Raw genomic sequence first — 20,108 nt, 5'->3', positions numbered from 1 at the left:
AGAATACACCCTGTAAATTATTTTCAGATGTTTCTTTGTACTAAACATTACATTAATGTTGGTCTTTTCACTGTTATTAACATTTTCAAGATTATATATGGAAATTTTCTTGTACCAGAAAGAAAAACAGTATAGCTGCCAAATAATGTAAAATTTAATCTTCGTACTTCTTTGAAGTAATCTGTTCTTTCTGACAACTGCCAATGTAAATATAACCTTGTTCTACCCTTTCTGATCGGTGTACCTACTGAACATAATTTTATATACTTTCACATCCTCAACAATATTTGCTTTCAGTGGAAATTATAATTGCATGCTGCTAAAAGACTGGAATCTTTTACTATAACACAACGATTCAAAACCCACCAGGAAACAGACCAGCTCGAGGTAATTTTGTGTGAGCAACCAAAAAGAATTTTCTTGCTAAGACCTCACAGAATCCCATTTCAATCTGATTTAAACACATGTTGCAAGTGTCAACACAAACTGCCATAACCCAGTAGATTAATACTGAGTACTAAAAGGAAAACAAATCTCGTACTGTATATAGGTTGACTGAAATGCTGTTAAATGAAGTTTGCATCAAGCTATTTTTGAAATGAAAGAGAACAGAATTAATATTTCCAAATACTTGGTAAACTTGTCATCTACTCCAATGTTAGTAAAATTGCTGTGGAATTACTTCTAGTTCACAATGAAAAATGGCTTGCTATATGCTGGGCTGAGAAAAAGATGTGTCCAGATATACCAGCTACTAATCTAACCTCCCCAGCGAGCCATGGCCTCTTGCAGACTCCCTCTTTCAGGCTCCTTAGTGGGCTGGCTGGGGGACATGCATATTTGCTCCCTAACAACCTTGGAAAAATTCCAGTTTAAACTCATATTATCTTCCTGCAGTTTTCTCAGAAGTGGAGAGAATGCCTTAAGAAGGTGACATGGATGGCAGCCCACTGGAACATGTACTGTCATGCATGACTACTGGAGCTTCATCTTAAATTCAGTTGGAGCAGTGTAGTCCCAACAACGCAATTCATTTTGCCTTCTTTTGGCCTCATTTTGCCTCAGACATTTACATCTGAACTAACTGGGCTCTATTTCTAGAGACTGAACAGTAGGAAGACCTTCATGGGTGCCACTCATCTGACCTTTTTCAGAGGACTGCTTTATGATGAGATGAGTTGTGCCTATGAAGAACCTACTTTTCCCTGTATCCCAGAAAGGAAACCTGGATAACTAGCTCAGGTACAAAAATCTCAAGTTGGTGAAATTATTCCTTCCTTCCAATTTTTAAGATGTGGCTCTATGAAAGAACCATTTTTCTATAGCCAATATGCCCTTTTCTATCAGATATCAGTATGGTGGGATGACTGTAATGCTGCAAAGACGGTATATAAAGATGGCCATAATAGACATAACCACCAAGCCCCAAGCCCCAAAATAGAAAAACCCCCTTCCAATACTGACTTTATTAAAAACAGCCAGCCCAGATGATGTTTAGCCAATTCTTTTGACACACTAAAATTTACTCTGCAGTGGACAATTCTTAAAACTATGATTATCAGTATGTTGCAAAAGAAGAAAAGCTAACAGTATAATGATTAGGGGGAACAGAAGAGACTGATGCTGGGATTATCTTCAAGTAGACTTAATTTCCCTCTTACATAAAAATGGCAAATCATAACAAAAACATTCCAACCCTGGATATTACAAAATGAATAAAAGAACCATAATTAACTACAGTACACTTGGATGTATTTTAGTGCAGCTGAATACTGCCTTACCAAATCTCACTCAAAACTTGTTACAAATTGCATTCATTTAGACTCCACATGGTTTGTTTTAAATATGTAAGAGAATTCAAAATTGTTCTGGCAATAGTGATGTCAAACGACCTCCTACCCAGTAGTTCCAACTCTTGATAATACAAACAGATTTCAGATTTCTGGCATTAGTGGTCTACTTGATTGCTATTTTCCCATCACTGACATCAAAAGCACACACTAGCAGAATTTGCTTTTGCAAGGGAAGGACGAAGAGTAACTGAGGTCATTGCTGAAGAACTCCTACTGTAGTAAAATGATCATGCCCTTATGAAATAAATAACTACAGATTTCAGACTAGACAACTCCAAAAGAAACAGACACTGACGGTATGTCCGTGTTTTAACCTCTTACTCTACACAGATGTGTTAAGAATGGTCACGTCTCCCTTTAAACTCCATTAAAATATATCAAAGCAAGATCAGCTTTGATATATTGTAAGTACTCAGCACTTCAGTCTAAATGATTTAGTAAGATGTCCACAAGGTCTGATGGTTGCAGTTTTAAAATCTAGGAGTGTATTTTATACGTTCAGCCCAACTCCTATTTCAGCTCAGTCTCTCCCAAGCCTAAGGCAACTGCATAGCTTATCTTCTCTGCTTTGAAGTTTTCTTTCACATTACAGCACTGTGGTTAACCACACCCTTTGAGAGATGGCTAGCTATAACCTACAATCACTGAAAACTGGGAGAAGAATAAAGCCTGTGGCAAAATTTGGCCTCTGCTCCTTTGGAACACTAATTATTTTGGGTCCGTGTAGTTTGAATTAACATATGTTGCCATTCACATCACCTTTTAGGATTTATGCATATTCCTTATACTTTCACAAAGACATACAATCATTATCTGAAGATTTTTACAGCCTCTTCAAGTCATAATTATTCCACAAAGCACAGTTTGAGGCATGGAAAAACAAATTTTCAAACTGCATTGGAGCAAATGCATGTTTATTTACAGATTCAGTTGGTTTGATTACCATGTATGCACACAACTTAGTCTTTCTGTCTGCAATATAATACAACATTAACAAATCAAGAACACAACTTCACATGTATTTTGCATGAGGATTTCTTCAGAGACCCAAAGGGCGATGCGACTGCATCAAAACTGCAGGAGAAGCGCACTCCAGGGTATGCTCCATGCTCTCAGTTCCCAGATCATCCAACCCAGTACTTTCCACATGCAATTCACTTTCTGCCTATGCACCTGGGTTTCTTTCCAGTCAGGGAGTGCCAAGGGAGAGAGGGAGGGATGGTGCACACCTGAATCTTGTTCAGACCTGTAACCAGCACACAACTGGACCTGGAAGGGACACCTGGCTTACGTATATTCAAAGGAATTTGGAATCCCTAATGCCATGCAGTCCTGGAAAGGAGAGGGTCCAACAGAGCCATGTGGCCAACCCAAAATGACTGAGGAATCAAGTTCTTCTCAAACTGTAATTCCTCTCTAAGGAGAAAAAAAAATAGCAAACCTCTTGGACAAAGCATTGTTCACTCATTTTTTAATTGCTCCTGCTGTCCATATTTGTGACTATTTCTGTATTTTGGAGATTATCAAAGGGGTAAAAGGAGTCACTTCAGAAAAATGTTAAAAAAGGTTTCATAAACTCTTTGTGGTTTTTTTTTTAATGGAAACAAATGCCAAGAGAATCAAATCCAAACAAAAAAAGTATATTGTGTTTTCTAATTAAGGACTAGTCCAAACAGGAATCTTGTCAGTAACTCCACTGGATGGCAGGTCAGATCCTTTACCTTCCCTAATCAGTACATCTATGGAATCATGTGGGAGAAAGATGAAAAGCTAGGGTCATATCCAAACACAAAAGAAAGACAATAGATAGCTTCTGAGAAGAAAATAATAACAAAGAAACTGTATAAATGAAATGCACTTGTGAATTTATCTGTTATCAAACAGTCAATTAATATGGCTAACTTCACAATGAGATACGGAAGCACGGTGAGGCTACATATGTGCATCCAGAAGTAAGACTTGTACAAGCGCATTTCTTTATATTAAAAAAATGCCTGAAATAACAGCCTACGGAACTTAAGGTTTTTGAAATACGGCACTAGTGAGCACAGAATCTGGACTGTTTCCCTGAAGAAGAGTAAAATCAACAAGCTTTTAAGTTTGGTGGAATCTGTCTTTAATCAGGAATCTGTTTGGTCATCTGCTATGGGACCGCAGTTTTGCAACTGATGAAAATCAACAAAAGATGGAAATCAAGTATTCTGGAATATCCATAATGGAAAGGAAAAAATGCAGCAAAAGGAGTCAGAAGCTGACTGAACCTAAACAAATTAAAGAACAAGTAACTGTTCTTACTTTTCTCCTTAAACTCTCAATTTTTGTAATAAATACTGAGCAATTAAGTATAAACATATAATAAGCTTTTCCATCAGGTGTGTTCTAGGATTTAACCTCAAGTAATCCCAAACAAGCAATCAAATTATTAACTTGTCAAAAGACCTGAGTAACCTCAATTTCATTTTTCAGGGAGTCATTCAAGCATGGTTGTTTAAGTTTTACATGGTCTACAGATGAACATCGCAATATGCACAGGCAAGGAATCTGCTGATGAATTCTGGTTATTTTTATTATCTTGAATATCTTCTAAAATTTCTGTTTAAAGTAATATTAAAGAAATTCAGAGTATAAAAGTGAAATTCAGAACATAAAAGTAGCCAGTGCAATAACCTGAAGCAAGGAAGATGTACCCTTGGTGAAAGAGGATCAGATCAGGTAATATTTAAGCAATCTGGACATACATAAGCCCACAGGCTCTGATGGGATGCTGACTGCTGAGGCAGCTGGCCGATCTCATTGCAAGGTGACTCTCGATAATCTTAGATCAATCATGGCTACTGGGAGAAGTGCCAAAAGACTGGAGAAAAGCAAATGTCACTCCTATCTTCAAGAAGGGCAAGACGGAGAACCCAGGGAACTATAGGTTGGTTAGTCTCACCTCAACCCCTAGGAAGGTGGTGGAGCAGCTAATCCTGGAAACCATTTCCAGGCACATGAACAATAAAAAAAATCATCAGGAATAATCTGCATGGATTCACCAAGGGCAAGTTATGCTTAACCAACTTGATAACTTCATATGATGAAACAACTGGCCTGGTAGATGAGGGGAGAGCAGTGCATATCGTCTACCTGGACTTCAGTAAGGCCTTTGACATTGTCTCCCACAAGATCCTCGCAGAGAAGCTCTTGATGTATGGGGCTGGATTAGTAGTAAGGGAGGTGGATTAAAAACAGGCTGAATGGCCGGGCTCAGAGGGAGGTGATCAGTGCCACAAAGTCTAGTTGGAGGCCAACTAGCGGTATACTCCAGGGGCCTATACTGGGTCCGGTCCTGTTTAACATCTTCATTAATGATCTGGATGATGGGGCAGAGTTCAACAAAGAGAAGTACAAAGTCCTGCACCTGGGGAGGAACAACCCCAGGCACCAGTATATGCTGGGGGCCACTCAGCAAGAAAGCAGCTTTGCAGAAAAGGACCTGGGGGTCCTGGTGGACACCAGGTTGAACATGAGCCAGCAGTGGGCCCTTGCTGCAAAGAAGGCAAATGGCATCCTGGGCTGCATTAGGCAAAGTATTGCCAGCAGGCTGAGGGAGGTGATCCTTCCCCTCCACTCAGCACTGGTGAGGACACACCTGGAGTGCTGTGTCCAGTGCTGGGCTCCTCAGTACAAAAGAGACACGGACATACTGGGGAGAATCCAACAAAGGGCCACCAAGATGATTGAGGGACTGGAGCATCTCTCCTGTGATGAAAGGCTGAGAGAGCTGGGACTGTTCAGCCTAGAGAAGAGAAGGCGCAGGGAGATCTCATCAAAGTGTATAAATAAAGGAAGGGTGCAAAGAGGACGGAGCCAGGCTCTTCTCACTGGTGCCCAGTGACAGGACAAGGGGCAATGGGCACAAACTGAAACACAGGAGGTTCCCTCTGAACATCAGGAAACACTTTTTCCCTGTGAGGGCGACTGAGCACTGGCACAGGCTGCCCAGGAAGGCTGTGGAGTCTCACTCCTTGGAAATATTCAAAAGCTGTCTGGACATGGTCCTGGGTACCCGGCTCTAGGTGGCCCTGCTTGAGCAAGGGGGTTGGACTAGATGACCTCCAGAGGTCCCTTCCAACCTCAACTATTCTATGATTCTGTAATTCTGTGAAAACATCTTGAAAACTTCTGCCATTTTTTGTAAATCATAGTCTGTGCTCTTATCACCAGTATCACTCATACTAATGCTGACACAGAGGAGTTATTGCTGTCTGGTTCTCCTATTACACATGAACAAACACACCAGCAGGTGCACTACAGTTACTGACCTTAAAGTGACACACAGTTCTGTTCAGTGGTTTATGGATTTACTGATTTAAAGAAAAAAATTAAAAATCAAACTGTGTATCTTTTATACATAGATTTTTTGGTCACGTCATAAAAGATCCCATTGTTCTACCATTAACGTTAAGTTCACTGCCCTGCAGCATGCACAACTGTTCCTTAAATATAGCTTGCTCTCTTCAAACCCCAGGCTGCACAGCTATCGCCTCTTCATCATTCACCATTGGTCCTGACGACTTACTGATGAACTATCTGCACTAAATGAATTGAGGACAACAAGCATGAGAACTATGAATATTGAAATGCCTAAAACATCTAATTACTGCATTACAAGAGTTAAACTTGTTTGTGTGCTTTCACTGTACCTTGCCAGACTTCATCACATTTGGATTTCCTTTAAACTTAAAATAAACTTGGAATTTCCTGGATTATAATGCCACTTTTTCAGATTAATTTCAGTAGCAAGTTTTATCCAAAATAACTGATGCATACTCTCAACCCCAAACTGATTGTACCATGTTCCACTGTGTTCTCCCACATGCAAGGGAGAAAGCCAGTTGTACTTCCATAGATTTTATGTAAGTCCATCCATAGATGAATTTTGCAAACTTCATTCAAATAATATTTGATTCTAGGGAGCGCACTGCCAGCAACTTCAACATAGCCTCTAGAACATTCCAGGAAGATTCTATGCTCAGTAAAATTAAAAATACATCCCAGAAACAGAAAAGATGATAAGTGTAACTGGTGTTTAAAAACATTCTTTCTCTACCATATAACTTGTAACATAACAATTGGATTTGCTTGTAAAGATGTACGTTCCTGTCTTGCAACTACTTGATCCACGATTTTGGGCTATGGTTTTTTGAGGTTACGAACACAGACTCTTCAAGACAGTAAAGAAAGGCAAGTTTGCAAAGTCATGCTGAATGAAAAGTAACCCTGTAAATCAGAAATATAAATAAACTGTTCTTAAGAATACATAGTTGCTTAATATATGATGAGTCTAAGGAGAGCAGAGGTTATGGCCTCAAATATAAATAGATGGGTCAAAGAACTGAAGTGTTATGAAACTGCGCCAATCTCATGATGAAATACAGATGCATTATCACTGTTTTCCCTATCTGTAGAAAAAAGCCCTGCAACTTCCAGTCTACCAAACTGGAGTGAACAGAGGCCAATGAATTAATATTCATCCTTACTATTAAGAATTTCAGAGCGAACTGAAAAATGCACTATTAGATGAATACTTACCAACTGCCTCATATCAGGAACAGCGACACTAACGCAAAAATGTTTGGTTTGAATGTTCCTCTGCAACTCTGCAGAGGAAAGTCTTTATCCTGTTCTCATTGACAGATTTGAGATAAAGTCAGCAGTTTCTCAAACTTGTTTCATTCTCCTGACATTATTTTTTTTTAATATATGAAGTACAGTATTTTTGCTATTGCTATGAATGATTTTTAAAAGTTATTTTCCAGGTTCGAAAGGCAAATATGGTATTGAAAGGAATAATGAACCATGTTTCTTTATTACAGTTTTCAGACTTCCGTTCCATGAGAATGTATACTCAAAGTACCAATACAACGAAAGCTATTTTGATGATGCTAACATGACGTGGCAAAACAAGTTCAAATACTCGTATATAAAATAAACAGATCTATTATGAATTCCATGTATGTAAAAGTTACTCATTTTTTGTATCCAAAAATGGTGTCATCTATTTTCCTTCATGTATGTGATACTCTTATTCTGAATTCTTTAGACAGCCTTGTAATACAACCCCTTCCAACACTTCACCCCAACTATATGTGTGGTTTTCATTCTGTGAACCACAAGGAGCTCTACTGACCATGACACAAAGTCGACAATCAGTCCACTTAACTAAATAAATGAACAAGTTTTCTTTCATAAACCCAATGAAAATCATAATTAGACTAAAAAGACCAAATTGGGAAATGCAATGCTCAAGTTATTTCTTCCTTGAGCAAGGGAATAAAACAGTTCCAATTTTTTTCTACCTTGAACCATAAGTATGGGCTCTTTTCCACCGCCGTGTGCCAGCATCTCTCTACGATAACGCTCACCCATTGCCCTGGAGAAACACAGATGTTAGAGCCATCTGCAAACACAATCTGTTCAGCTTTCAGTCAGATTTGCTTCTAGGACCTCTACAGAATTCAGAGACACAGATCAAATGAAATCTTCCACCCTGAAACAATGACTGCCTTGATTCCATGTTGACTCCTCAAATTCAAATTATATTTAAAATTATACTATGAGTAACTGAACAAGACAAATTTTATACATATGAATATGTGTTGGTGTTTATAGAAGCTAATTTGCGAACAACTTTTCAGCCTTCATTGCTCCAAGCGGAAAAGTTGCTCTGTTACAATGTTCTGAACATCCAGATAAGGTATAAGAACACTTACAATTTGTGATCTCACAATTTACTTTTTAATTTCACAAAGCAGAATGAGTAGGATAGCTATACTTAGCTTTGAAGTTGGTGACATGAAGCTTGTTTAATACCCGCAGTTGCTTTGATTTCAATAGAAAATTACAAGTAATTAGTCATCTGTGAAAATCAAGCTCTCTAATTATATCTAAATATGGATTTCAGTGCCTCCCAACTAGCACACCTGTATTTTAAAACATCGACACAATTTTTTTTGCACCAATGAACATATCCTAAAGTACACTTTATACCTGTGGTTATTTCCTGTTTTGTAATCCTCCTAAAAATCAAGAAAAAGGCTAAAAACTAACTGTCATTAAAAAAGCCCATCAACCTACGTGGACCCATTTGATTCATGTTTTCCACACACAAGTAGCATGACACTTCATTCTACTTAGTATTTTCTCTGTTTTTACCTATCAAACGGGTCCTGAGCAAAACACTGTTTCCACACCATGGAGGCAACAGCCCTAGACATGAGGTAGGAGTAATATTTGGCACCGTAGCCCACAAGATGACTAAATCGCAGCTGCCAGGCCTGTAAGGAGAAAACAAACAAAAAACAGAACAGAAGTCATCTTTTAAATCCTTTAAATTGTTCGGCATTTTCTGAAGTATGATGGAAGAAAGCTGATACTATTAATGACAAACAGTTAAAAAAAAAAAAGAAAAAAGAAAAAAAACAACTACCACCAGAAATCCTAGAATGAACACATCCTTTATTATAAGAAGCATTTCAACCTAAATACTGTATATCCGATATTCTTATCATCATAATTGAAATTATACATAACTAGGGTCAGAAGGAGAGAAAACCAAGCAGTAAAAAAATGTATTCATATTTGATAATAGCTGTGTTGTTCCACTGCTCTTGAAAGAAAATGACAATTACCTTATCACAAGTAACACCACATTTTATCATTTTCCATGTGGATAAGTGCAGTGTCACACTTGGAAAAGTTCAATCTATAAACTTTTTCCACAAACAAAATTATAATAGGGACTTGCATTTAATACTATACAAAATACAGTTTCACATATCCCAAAAATCTCAGAGGTAGACAAATTACATCCACATGCAATGTCATTGTTCACAGATTTGTTTGCACATTTTTAAATGCATATATATAGCAGATTATCATCCGTAATTATATTGTTATTAATTTACATATTGTTACTTGGCTTTATGACTCATTCCAGTGATGGTGGATTCCTTTTTTAATGCTGTTTGGTGTTGACTGTTTACTTCTGTTTTCTTAGCAGACAAAAATCAGAAGTATCAGCCTTACTTTCACAGAAATAAAAATACTTTTTTTTTATTTCCCTGACTGCAACAGAGTCATTTAAATTGGGAGAGACCTCCAAAGGTCATCTGGTCCAACCCTTGCTCAAAGCAGAGCCAACTTTGATGACATTTCTCAGGGCTCTGTCTAAAGTCTCCATATCTCCATTCTTGAATTACGAAGATTTCATCACCTTTCTGGTACAATGTGGAAAGGCAAGCAGGTCCATGCTGAAAAGACATTGTTTCCCAGCATATTTTGTGAACTGAAGATGGATGAATGTATGAGAAACTTTCGGCTCTCTGAGGACACCAAAGAGGAGACAAGTCCCATATCTTATTTGTCCTCCTATCCAAAGTCGAAGCTCTTAACATTCCTGTGATATGATGTTGTCAAGATTTTTGTAGGTACTATAGAAAACAGAGTTTTAAAGAGGAACTAGAAGATAAACAATAAAGTAGCATAACAGACGTTTTAAATTTAAATCCATGGGCTGTCAGATGCTTGCTCTTATCCTAGAGTCAATGGCTGAAATTCTGAGGCAGCCAAACAGAAAAGTGAAGGGGCATTAGCAATTTTCCAGAACTATTTATTTTTGACCATGATTCTTTATCACACTGTAAGTAACAATCTCCTGATTTTTTTACAGCTGAAATAATCTATGTTTCTTTATTCAAGAAAGTGCTGATCATCATCTTATTCTCCATTAGCCAAGTCAAAGATGTATGTGTATGTTAAAAAAAATGACCAACTGAGAGGGTGGAAAAAGAAAGTATTTGGCTTTTAATCAGTCTTTTTACCTTAAAAGAGGTAGCAAAAGCTGATCAGAAACAAAGTTGTTAGCTCACTTTTCTGAGCAACACCTACAAATAAAGTTCTCAAAGTTAGCTGTAATTCAGCCATTTACATGCTACTTTTAACAAGACGGTTATCTCCACCCTAAGACAGGCATCCAAAACAGATGGAATTTGCCATGGGTGAGCAATCTAGCCTCCACCAGTAGCTTACACACCTAGTTTAAAGCAGGAGCAGCAAAGTTAGAGGAGATGAAAAAATGTCTGCCGTCTTCAGTTTTCCTGCGAGTCTTTATGCATGATGCAAATTCTTAAGAATGATTAACCTTTTTTTTCCTTTCTTTAAATTAAACAACAACTGTACTGTATCTCATTGTAATGCAAACACCAACTGTACCGTATCTCACTGTAATGGAAGTATGTAAAAACATTCAGCTTGGATACAGATTCTCCAGTTTGCTCTGAAAAGCATTGTGGTTGCCGTGTTTATACTTTATAGCTACAGCTTTTCTAACTAGTCCCTTAATTATAACCATAATGACTAAACTAAAAGCACATTTTGAAACAGATCAGAGAGCCTACATTTTTAGAAGACTAAGCAGGAAAACATGTCAGTTTTTATTTTATTGCACAGTAAGTTTTCAAAGTTAGGATTAAAAGTTTCAAGTTGAAAGTACAACTCTCAGGAATGTGGAAAGCTTTACTGGTGAATTGGTTTCACATACTCAGAAATCTAAATAATTTCCAAATAGATAATTTCAGTGAAAAATCCAAGTTGCTTTTTCTGCCACAAACAAAAATAATTTCTATGAGCTTGACATAGGGAAGAATATTTCCACCTCTCCCATCAGAAATGAATTATTTTAATGCATCATATAAGCTGTAACTAGGACAGTATGTCTTCCTCAACAGCTCAGATTACATTGTTCACATCAAATGCTCTTGCATTTAATGGTCTGCACCTAAACCAGCTCATCTGCACTTCCAGGATGATCAACTATTCCATTCATCAGGTTTGTTGAAACTCTCTATCACAAGTAAGCAAGGAGAAAAGAACATCTCCTCAGCAACCTGTCCAAGACTAAAAGCTTGTTTCAGAGTCTGCACCTAAAACTGGCCTCAGTACCTTCTGTTCAAATACAAGACGTTTTGTTTGACCTTGTCTTTGCTAACATACTTAAGCAAGAAACTTCACATTGCTTCCTTTCAAAAGAGAAAAGAAAAGGAAAGGATATAGAAAGACCAAGGAAAGACACTGCTCATCTCACTGCCTGCATTTGGGGAGGCTCTCAAATACAATGAAGTTGAGAATTCAAAAAGCCACTGGCAACAGAACAGTCTCCAAAAAAGGAAATAAAAATAGGGGATGAGTCAATCCATCTTAAGGTAGATGCCTAAGACAGATAAGGTATAGATGACTCTCTCTTCCTTCATTGAAATACAGAAGGAACATACTTTTAGATAGTTCAAGTTATAAAAGATGACTACCATCCTCAAAGGCATACTGCAACCAAGATTGTTTTCATATTGCAAACAGCAGTCAAGGAAATCTGATTATAAACACTGCTATTCCCTAGTGAAGTTTGAAGCCTATATTCAATTTTAATTTTTTTTTTTTAACCAGTACAGATTTTCCCCACTCTAGAGTATGAATAACTCTAGCATGTCATCGTTCCCTGTCACCACTTTTTTCTCAGTCCTCACCCAAAGTTTCTGATCAGGAACTCCCAATCTTCAATATTTCACCATTATCTAGTACCTTTTACATTACACAAGTACATTTCCTGATTCTATGCTGTTCTAACAATTAACTTTCCAAAACTGACTTTGCTACCTGTATTTAAACATTAAGACACATCCTCTACCCTAATTCACAAGGAGCTACCTGCCTGCATTAAAAAAAACTCTTCCTACTTTATACAGATGAGATTACGATCTAGGCAATAAAACATTCAAAAAGCTCACGAATATATGGGCTAATACTCCTTTAAAAAGTTCTATGACCAATAAAAAATAAACACATCACTATAAATGTATTTAAAACTAAATGGTTTGCCTTTTTACATAAAACTCCATTTTAATAAAATTAGCTATAGATGCAAAAAGACTTGATTTCTTGTGTTATTTCCAATGCTAAATGTTTTCTTTATATTTAAAAAAAAAAAAAAAAGACATCAATTTCCCTTTTGGAAAGGGTAAGGGCTAGACATGTAGAATTAGGGCACTCACCTTGTTAAATGTTGTATTTTTGGTAAGCAGCTAGAAAGTTAATGAAGACTCTGAGTAATCACCTACTTCAAAAAGTTCCATGAACCCATTCCAGGAGTTTATAAAACAGTGCATTTTACAGCATAGCCCATGGGTTATGATAATATGCCATCCACAGGTCATGTTCATGCCTGCTTTTTATCCAACACAACAGACTGAAATAAAGGTGTGCGACTGATCCACTGCAGTTATTAAAGGGGCCTTTTTTCCATCAACATTATCAATCGTCTCTTATAACTGTCTGAAATATTTCCAAAATTCCATGTGCAATGGTTTTCCATCCCATCCCGTAACAAACAAAAATACCTCACTGATACTTTTGTATTCTCACACCTTATCAGGAATTTTTTAAAAAGTCCTTGTAGGATACATTCTTAGGGTAAGATTCAGTTCATTTTACTTTAGCTACCTTAAACTAGGTGTCTTGCCCAAACTAGTCACATAGGTTTCCTTTGTAGTCAGAGGACAGAAGTATTTATCCTGTTTTCTTTGGAGAGGATAGGACTACTGCTGTAGGAGAAATTTGAATAATTCACTACAACTTCTATCTTCTATTTAAAAGTTAAGCCACTTCATTCATTTTAACAATATGGTAGGATCAATTAAACTGTTTTGAAGACTACCTGAACTCATTTAGGATTCAATTATTTGAATTCTAAATTTAGAACTGTTATGATTATCACAAAAATAATCTGATATAAAAATTTAGATGTGATTCTAAAAAGATAAAATCGAAAGAAAAAAACTACAGGTAGCTTAATATATACTAACCTAGCTTTTGTTTGAGTGTGGGTAATCATTGTTCCATGGAGCTAATTAATTTGTCACTAATTACATTGCGTCAGTGCTACAAAATCCTACTACATCTTTTGGAAAGAAAAAAAAACTACAGAAATTCTTGACTAGTGCTTGGACTTTTCAAAACGGTCTTCCAACAGTTTCTGCTGTGACTTCAGTTACTTCAAAGAATATTTAAGTCCATTTTGCTTTGCATCTTAAGACAAAAAAACACAAGTGAGAACCTGAAAAGACCCAACACTAAATTAAGAGAAGTATTTTCATCATTTAAGTCTTTTAATTACAAAATGTGTGCTACAGTAATTACATCAATGAGCAAGTTGTTGAATAGTTTCCATGAGGAACAATATTTGATGAAGATGATATTTAGTGTCCTCCCCCTCCCCCTTCTTAATTAAATTCTTACTCTGGCAGGAAACCCAATAGAGGAGCAGCCAACTTATCTCCTTCAGGGGCTACTGGGTGGAGAACCCCTGGGTCTGGCACTAACTTGATATTATTGCTCCTCATGCCCTTGAATTTAGCTATCAGCACGGGTGGAAAACTCCCGAGAGTCAGGAAGAAGCTCCAGGCTCTGGTAACTGGGGAGCCAGAAGAGATCAGTGATTAGCATAGAAATCAGTACAGGCTACTTCCCTCTGCTGAGACCAAGGTTTATCAGGGCTAGTGGGACTCCAGTGGCATGCAAACAAGCACACTGAAAGTTAGCACAGGCAATGTTTTCTTGGCACTGTGTCAGCCACTTATACAGCAGAGGCTGGAGGTGCGACGTAAAGAGCTGCAAGTTACAGGTCAAGAACTATGAGGCCACTTTTCAGCACAGAAAAATGGTAAATTTACTGTGCGGTGCAGATGGGAGGGATGCTCTACATTTAGCTTAGCAAGTTTCCCATTCTGATGTACTAGCTGCACAGGGCATCATTTTAAAATATCAGAGGGAAAAAGTGCTTTTAGCAAAAGAAAAAACTGTATTATCAGATGACCAGGAGATCTGGTCTCACTTTTTCCCTTTGACTCCACTTTGCATTTTCATGCTCTTCACACCCATATTCTGTCCCAGATGGAAGTTCAAGATCACTTTTCTCAAAATTCAAGGAAGATACTCAGGAGATTTCACAGCACAGAACAACAACAACATCCAGTCATCATGTACAGATGGAATGTGCCGCTGGATGTGCTTATTTTGGGGAGGCCAAATTGTCACAGAGCAGAATTTATTCTCCCACTTTTCTGTTTAAACTACTCATTTACTTTACGAAACGAGAAAAGGATTTTCACATACACCTTGCAGCTTAAAAAATTCACTCTTTTGTTCTGAAACAAATCACAGAGTTTTTTTCCTCCTTGTATTAGTTTGTTACATAAGTTTACAGCATGCTTTGAAGACGTCCTCAATTCATTCTCACTTGAAGAAACAGTTTAATGAGTTCTGGAGTGCAGAGTTTGCAAACTGTTGTGCCAGTAGCTACCTCAGGGGAAAAGCTAGAGCACTCACTGACTGGCAGAAACAACTCTCTCCATAGGTATGCAGCGGCTTGCTCGACCGGTCAACTTACTTTCTATATTTTTTGGCCTGAGCCCCTCTAAGTTTTATAGAATTACATCATCATCTTTCTGGAATTTCACAATAATAAAAAAATCCAATAAAGAGCTTTAAAGCCACTTCCTTTGCTGCAGTTTCTAATCTTGTTTAGAATAACAGAAAACTAATTTCAAGAAACCACATCTTGTGCTGCGCCCCTAACTTGCTTAACATCAATACTCTTCAGTTTTTCAGTGTCGTGCATTTCTGTATTAGGAGTGGGAGAGCGCACAAAGTAAACCAACCCAGAGACATCGCTGACATTTTAGAAAGCGAGTCAAGCAAAAGATTAAGATTTCAATTTATAACACTTCTGTGTTTTTATTATAAAATGATAAATAAATCTAGCAAGGCAGGGAACGTAAATATTTTTGCAGTTGTTTACACTAGGGAAGAGGAAAGGAATTTAACATGCAATTAACCACTTAGGTGATTCTAGATATGTACCATATGGTCTTTGAATTGCTTAAATTAAAGAAAAATATTTTATTTTTGTTTATAAACTATTAATGCATTTAAGCTGCTTATAGCAAAATCATTTAAAACTATTTACTCTTCACCCTCTTCTCTCCTGTCCCCAAAGGGACTGGGGGAAGGGGGACATGGGAGATGATAAAAAATACCAACATCAGAAAGCTGTATGTATGATCTGCATTGCTCCACAGTCCTTAAAATTCAGATTAAAAGACACAGAGATATGAAAATTGATTCTATATTATGTCCTTTGATTGACCTTATTTGGGCAAGTTGAGAGACAGTGTTACTTGTAAACATTATAACTAGTCTTTTTAAGTAAAATATAAGAAATACACAATCAGACAATTTCCAAACAAGTCCTTCATGTTGTAACACATAACTCTACACACATATGCATACACATGCAACACACATACACCATCCTATTACCAATTAGTAATTTCTATTACTGCCTAAGCTTTAAAGGTTCCTAAGCCCGAGATAACTAGAATCAGATCATCACGGTTTCTTTTAGGTACAGATTCACACTGAAGCCCAAGGTTTTTATTCTACTTTGCCAGTTAAACCTAATTTTAAGTATTGACCTATTCTTTTAAAACAAACATCATGAATGCTGCTTAAGATAAGCTCTTACAAAAAACAAGAAATACCTTAAGCAACGTTGTAACTGCAAAATATATTTGCCAGTACAACTTGATCATGTAAATTTTCTGTATCTACACTGGAAGATGTAACAGCTACTATTTTACAGTAATGCTCATTTACTATTTTTTGCCAGAGCCACTCCAGACAGGAATTCAGGGGGTCATGATTCTAATCATGAATCTGCCACAAACCGCAGTATGAACTTGAAGAAACTACTTCTTTCCTCCTCTCAGACTAACTGCCACCTCCTGTTAAGCGAGGGTGATAATATTTCCTCTCTCTTGTTCTTTTCTGTTTTGACTGCAAGTTTTTCATAGAAAGGACAATCTCCCACTACATTTGAAGAGCATTTCATTTCAGGCCCTTTAGCCTGTGTTTATGGCAATGATATATTCAGTTATATCTATCACTGTCTATATCTATATAGCTCCGGTACTGCAATCCTGGGCGGGGGGAAAAGACATGTGAGCTGTGAGAACAGAATTATATAAAGCTAAACAAAGCAATCTGTGTTTATATACATATATAAGATACATCTAAAGCACATACAGCTATTTCAAAATGTTACCAAGAGATGTATGCAACTACTTCCTGCACTGTTCCTTAAAATGCTCTACTACATGGTAAATACTATCGCTAAAGTATGTTTGAGTTTCACGGGGCTAACACTTGCAAAAAGAATTTCCTTAAAAGTGCTTCATATCTTATGCTATCTGTAAACACTCTACTGCTGCAGATAGTTGCCCAGTGAATAGTGTCATATTATCACCGGAAAACAAATCTTCACAGTATTTGCTATCAGCATTTTCTTTATCATAAAATGAACTCAACTCCAGAAAGACAGAAACCTAAACAAACCTTGAAGGGTGACTTTAAGAGCTTTTGAAAGTCCCAGCATCTACTTTAATACTGACCTCAGCAGGGCACCAATCTTTTTGAAATGGCTTTTAGCTATTAATTATTTATAGAACTATCACTTCCCCAGGGTTCATTGTGCACTCTATTATTAATCTTTTCCTCAGACCCAGACTCTTCAACTTGGTTTTATAGTATACTTTTAAGAAGGCTCATATGAAAACTAATCCAGGGATTTGCACTTTGTGTAAACAACATGTTTCCAACATGGCAAGGTAAAAAATTACTTTGAAGGGGTTACACAAACTTCAAGAAGTTGAGTAATGACATATGACTTCATCTCTCTTCAAAACACTCCAAAAAGTGGAATATGAGCAACATCAGTGCCTCTTCAAGTAACTGAAGAGAGAGAAAAAGTGGAAAAGCAGTCTTCTATGAAGGCTCTCTGCCTTTACTATGAATTTATGTCTCTGTGATTTACAACAGATATGATTTTCTTTAACAGCATCCCATGAATAAAAGCACGCTCTTTTGGCATTTATTGTTCTTTAAATACTTACGTATTTAATTACTTTCCTAATGCAAACTAGAATAGAATAGAATATTTCAGTTGGAAGGGACCTACAACGACCATCTAGTCCAACTGCCTGACTGCTTCAGGGCTGACTGAAAGTTAAAGCATGTTGTTAAGGGCATTGTCCACATGCCTCTTAAACACTGACAGGCTTCGACTTGCTAATGTGCATTCAATGGTGCATCCAGATCGTTGATAAATATATTGAACAGGACTGGCCCTAGATTTGAACCCTGAGGAACACTGCTGGTGACCACTCGCCAGCCTGATGTAGCCCCATTCACTACAACCCTCTGAGCCCCGCCCTTCAGCCAGTTCTTCACCCAGTGCACTGTGAACCTGCTCATCCCACAGCTGGACAACTTTCCAGAAAGATGCTGTGAGGGACAGTATCGAAAGCCTTACTAAAATCCAGAAAAACTACATCCACCGCCCTCCCTTCACCCACTAGGTGGGTGACCTCATCATAGAGGAATATCAAATAAGTTAAACAGGACCTTCCTGTTTAACCCATGTTTAACCCACCCTTCCTGTGAACCCATGTTGACTGTGCCTGATGATTGCATCATTCTTTAAATACCCTTCAATAGTACCCAGTATAATCTTCTCCGTAATTTTTCCAGGAACGGAGGTTGCACTAACAGGTCTGTAGTTTCCTGGGTCTTCCCTTACGTCCTCCTTGTAAATTGGAATAATATTGACTAGCTCCCAGTCAGCAGGGACCTCCTCAGACTCCCAAGACCTTTGGCAGATGATAGACAGAGGGCCTGCCATAACATCCACTAGCTCCTTCAGAACTCTGGGATGAATCCCATCAGGATGAATCCCCATGGACTTGTGAACATTCAGCTGATACAGCTGGTCCCTTACAATTTCAGTGTCCACAACTGGAAAGTCACTGTTCCCACACTCATGGTCCTCTGACTCAGGGGACCGGGCAGCCCAAGGTCTATCAGTATTATTAAAGACTGAGGCAAAAAACCGCATTGAGTGCCTCTGCTTTTTCTTCATCCCTATTAGTCAGATGACCACCGTCAACAAGTATTGGTCCAATGTTTTCTTTAGACCTCCTCTTGCTATTAACATCTGTTATCTGAAAAAACACTGGCCAATTTCAACTCTAACTGAGCTTTGGCCTTTCGTGTCTTCTCCCTGCATAAACGAGCAACAGCTCTGTACTCTTCCTGCGAAGCCTGACCTTGCTTCCAGAGATCATACAGTTTCTTTTTCCTCCCGAGCTCCACGAGGAGTTCCCTGTTCAGACAAGCTGGTTTTCTACCCCACTTGCTTGACTTACGCCACAGTAATCCAACTACTTTGGCTCCAAATTCTCTGGATCATTTAAATTCTACTTTTCGTTATTTCTGTAATCTTTGTCAACTGAAGGAGTTTCTATAAATATTATGAATAAATTCTCATCCAAATTAACAAAAACACAGAACTGCAGTAATTCCTGGACAGACCCCTGGTGACTTCCACTTAAAATGTCCCAGTTTGAAACTAAGCTTTCACCTGCTCTGTCAGCATGTTTTCTACATGTTGCCTCAGCCATAACTCCACAGTTTGCTTGTAGAATTATAATGTGCAAGTGTCAGAAAGCTTGCTAAGTCTAGAGTTATGCTATCAACCACTTCCTTCCTATTCCCAAAGTCAATCAATTTCTTAAGAAGAAAAGTGGATTCTTCCATCACAGAAGGTTCTTAACAAAGTCTTGGTTATTTTGCTCACTTGATTGTTCTCAAGGTACTTATGAGCTGCTTAATAATTGGTTCTACTACTTCCTGAGTGACAAAGTCTGAATGATTAGTCCACAGTTCCCAAGTTCTCCTCCTATCATAATAGCACTACCACTTTTTCATGAGTTTGTGAGTGATAATTCCTCCAGGTCAGTGACTGCTTTGACAAACTTAAATATTCTGACAACCTGACTATATTTAATCCAATTATTCTCTCTCTTTCATTCTTAATTTCAGTTGTGTTTCTATCCGTCTCAAAAATTATATGCATTTTACCTACCTCATGAAAATTCACTTATTCTTTAAAAAACACTGAGGCAGAGGTATGGAATATTTCTGCTTTCTCTGACATTTGTTATCGTTCTCTCCCCCACTCTCCTCTTATTTCTTCAGTAGTTATGGAACTTTATTACCTTCACTACTTGCATTTTGCAATCAGCATTTCTAGCCTTTTTTGTTCTG

At 37.7% G+C, this 20,108-nt stretch overlaps 1 protein-coding gene across 6 annotated transcripts in view; it reads right to left on the bottom strand.

Moving 5' to 3' along the window:
• The window catches only part of MIPEP (mitochondrial intermediate peptidase), a 99,179-nt gene that overhangs the window by 22,626 nt on the left and 56,445 nt on the right, over positions 1-20,108 (bottom strand). For 4 of the 6 annotated variants that reach the window (XM_075139919.1, XM_075139915.1, XM_075139918.1 and 1 more), the window contains exons 17-18: positions 9,051-9,172; positions 8,195-8,268 (exon numbers count right to left, since the gene is read on the bottom strand). In XM_075139919.1, the coding sequence (XP_074996020.1) occupies positions 8,195-8,268; positions 9,051-9,172 (196 nt within the window). Of the gene's footprint in view, positions 1-7,029; positions 7,116-8,194; positions 8,269-9,050; positions 9,173-20,108 lie in introns of those variants that run through there. The other 2 variants (XM_075139917.1, XM_075139920.1) reach the window with 2 other exon arrangements.

The sequence above is a fragment of the Calonectris borealis genome, chromosome 1 (assembly GCF_964195595.1).
Source record: "Calonectris borealis chromosome 1, bCalBor7.hap1.2, whole genome shotgun sequence".
NCBI classification, from domain to species: Eukaryota; Metazoa; Chordata; class Aves; order Procellariiformes; family Procellariidae; genus Calonectris; species Calonectris borealis.
Note: the sequence above shows the minus strand (reverse complement) of the source record. Positions and strands in the feature narration are given on the sequence as shown.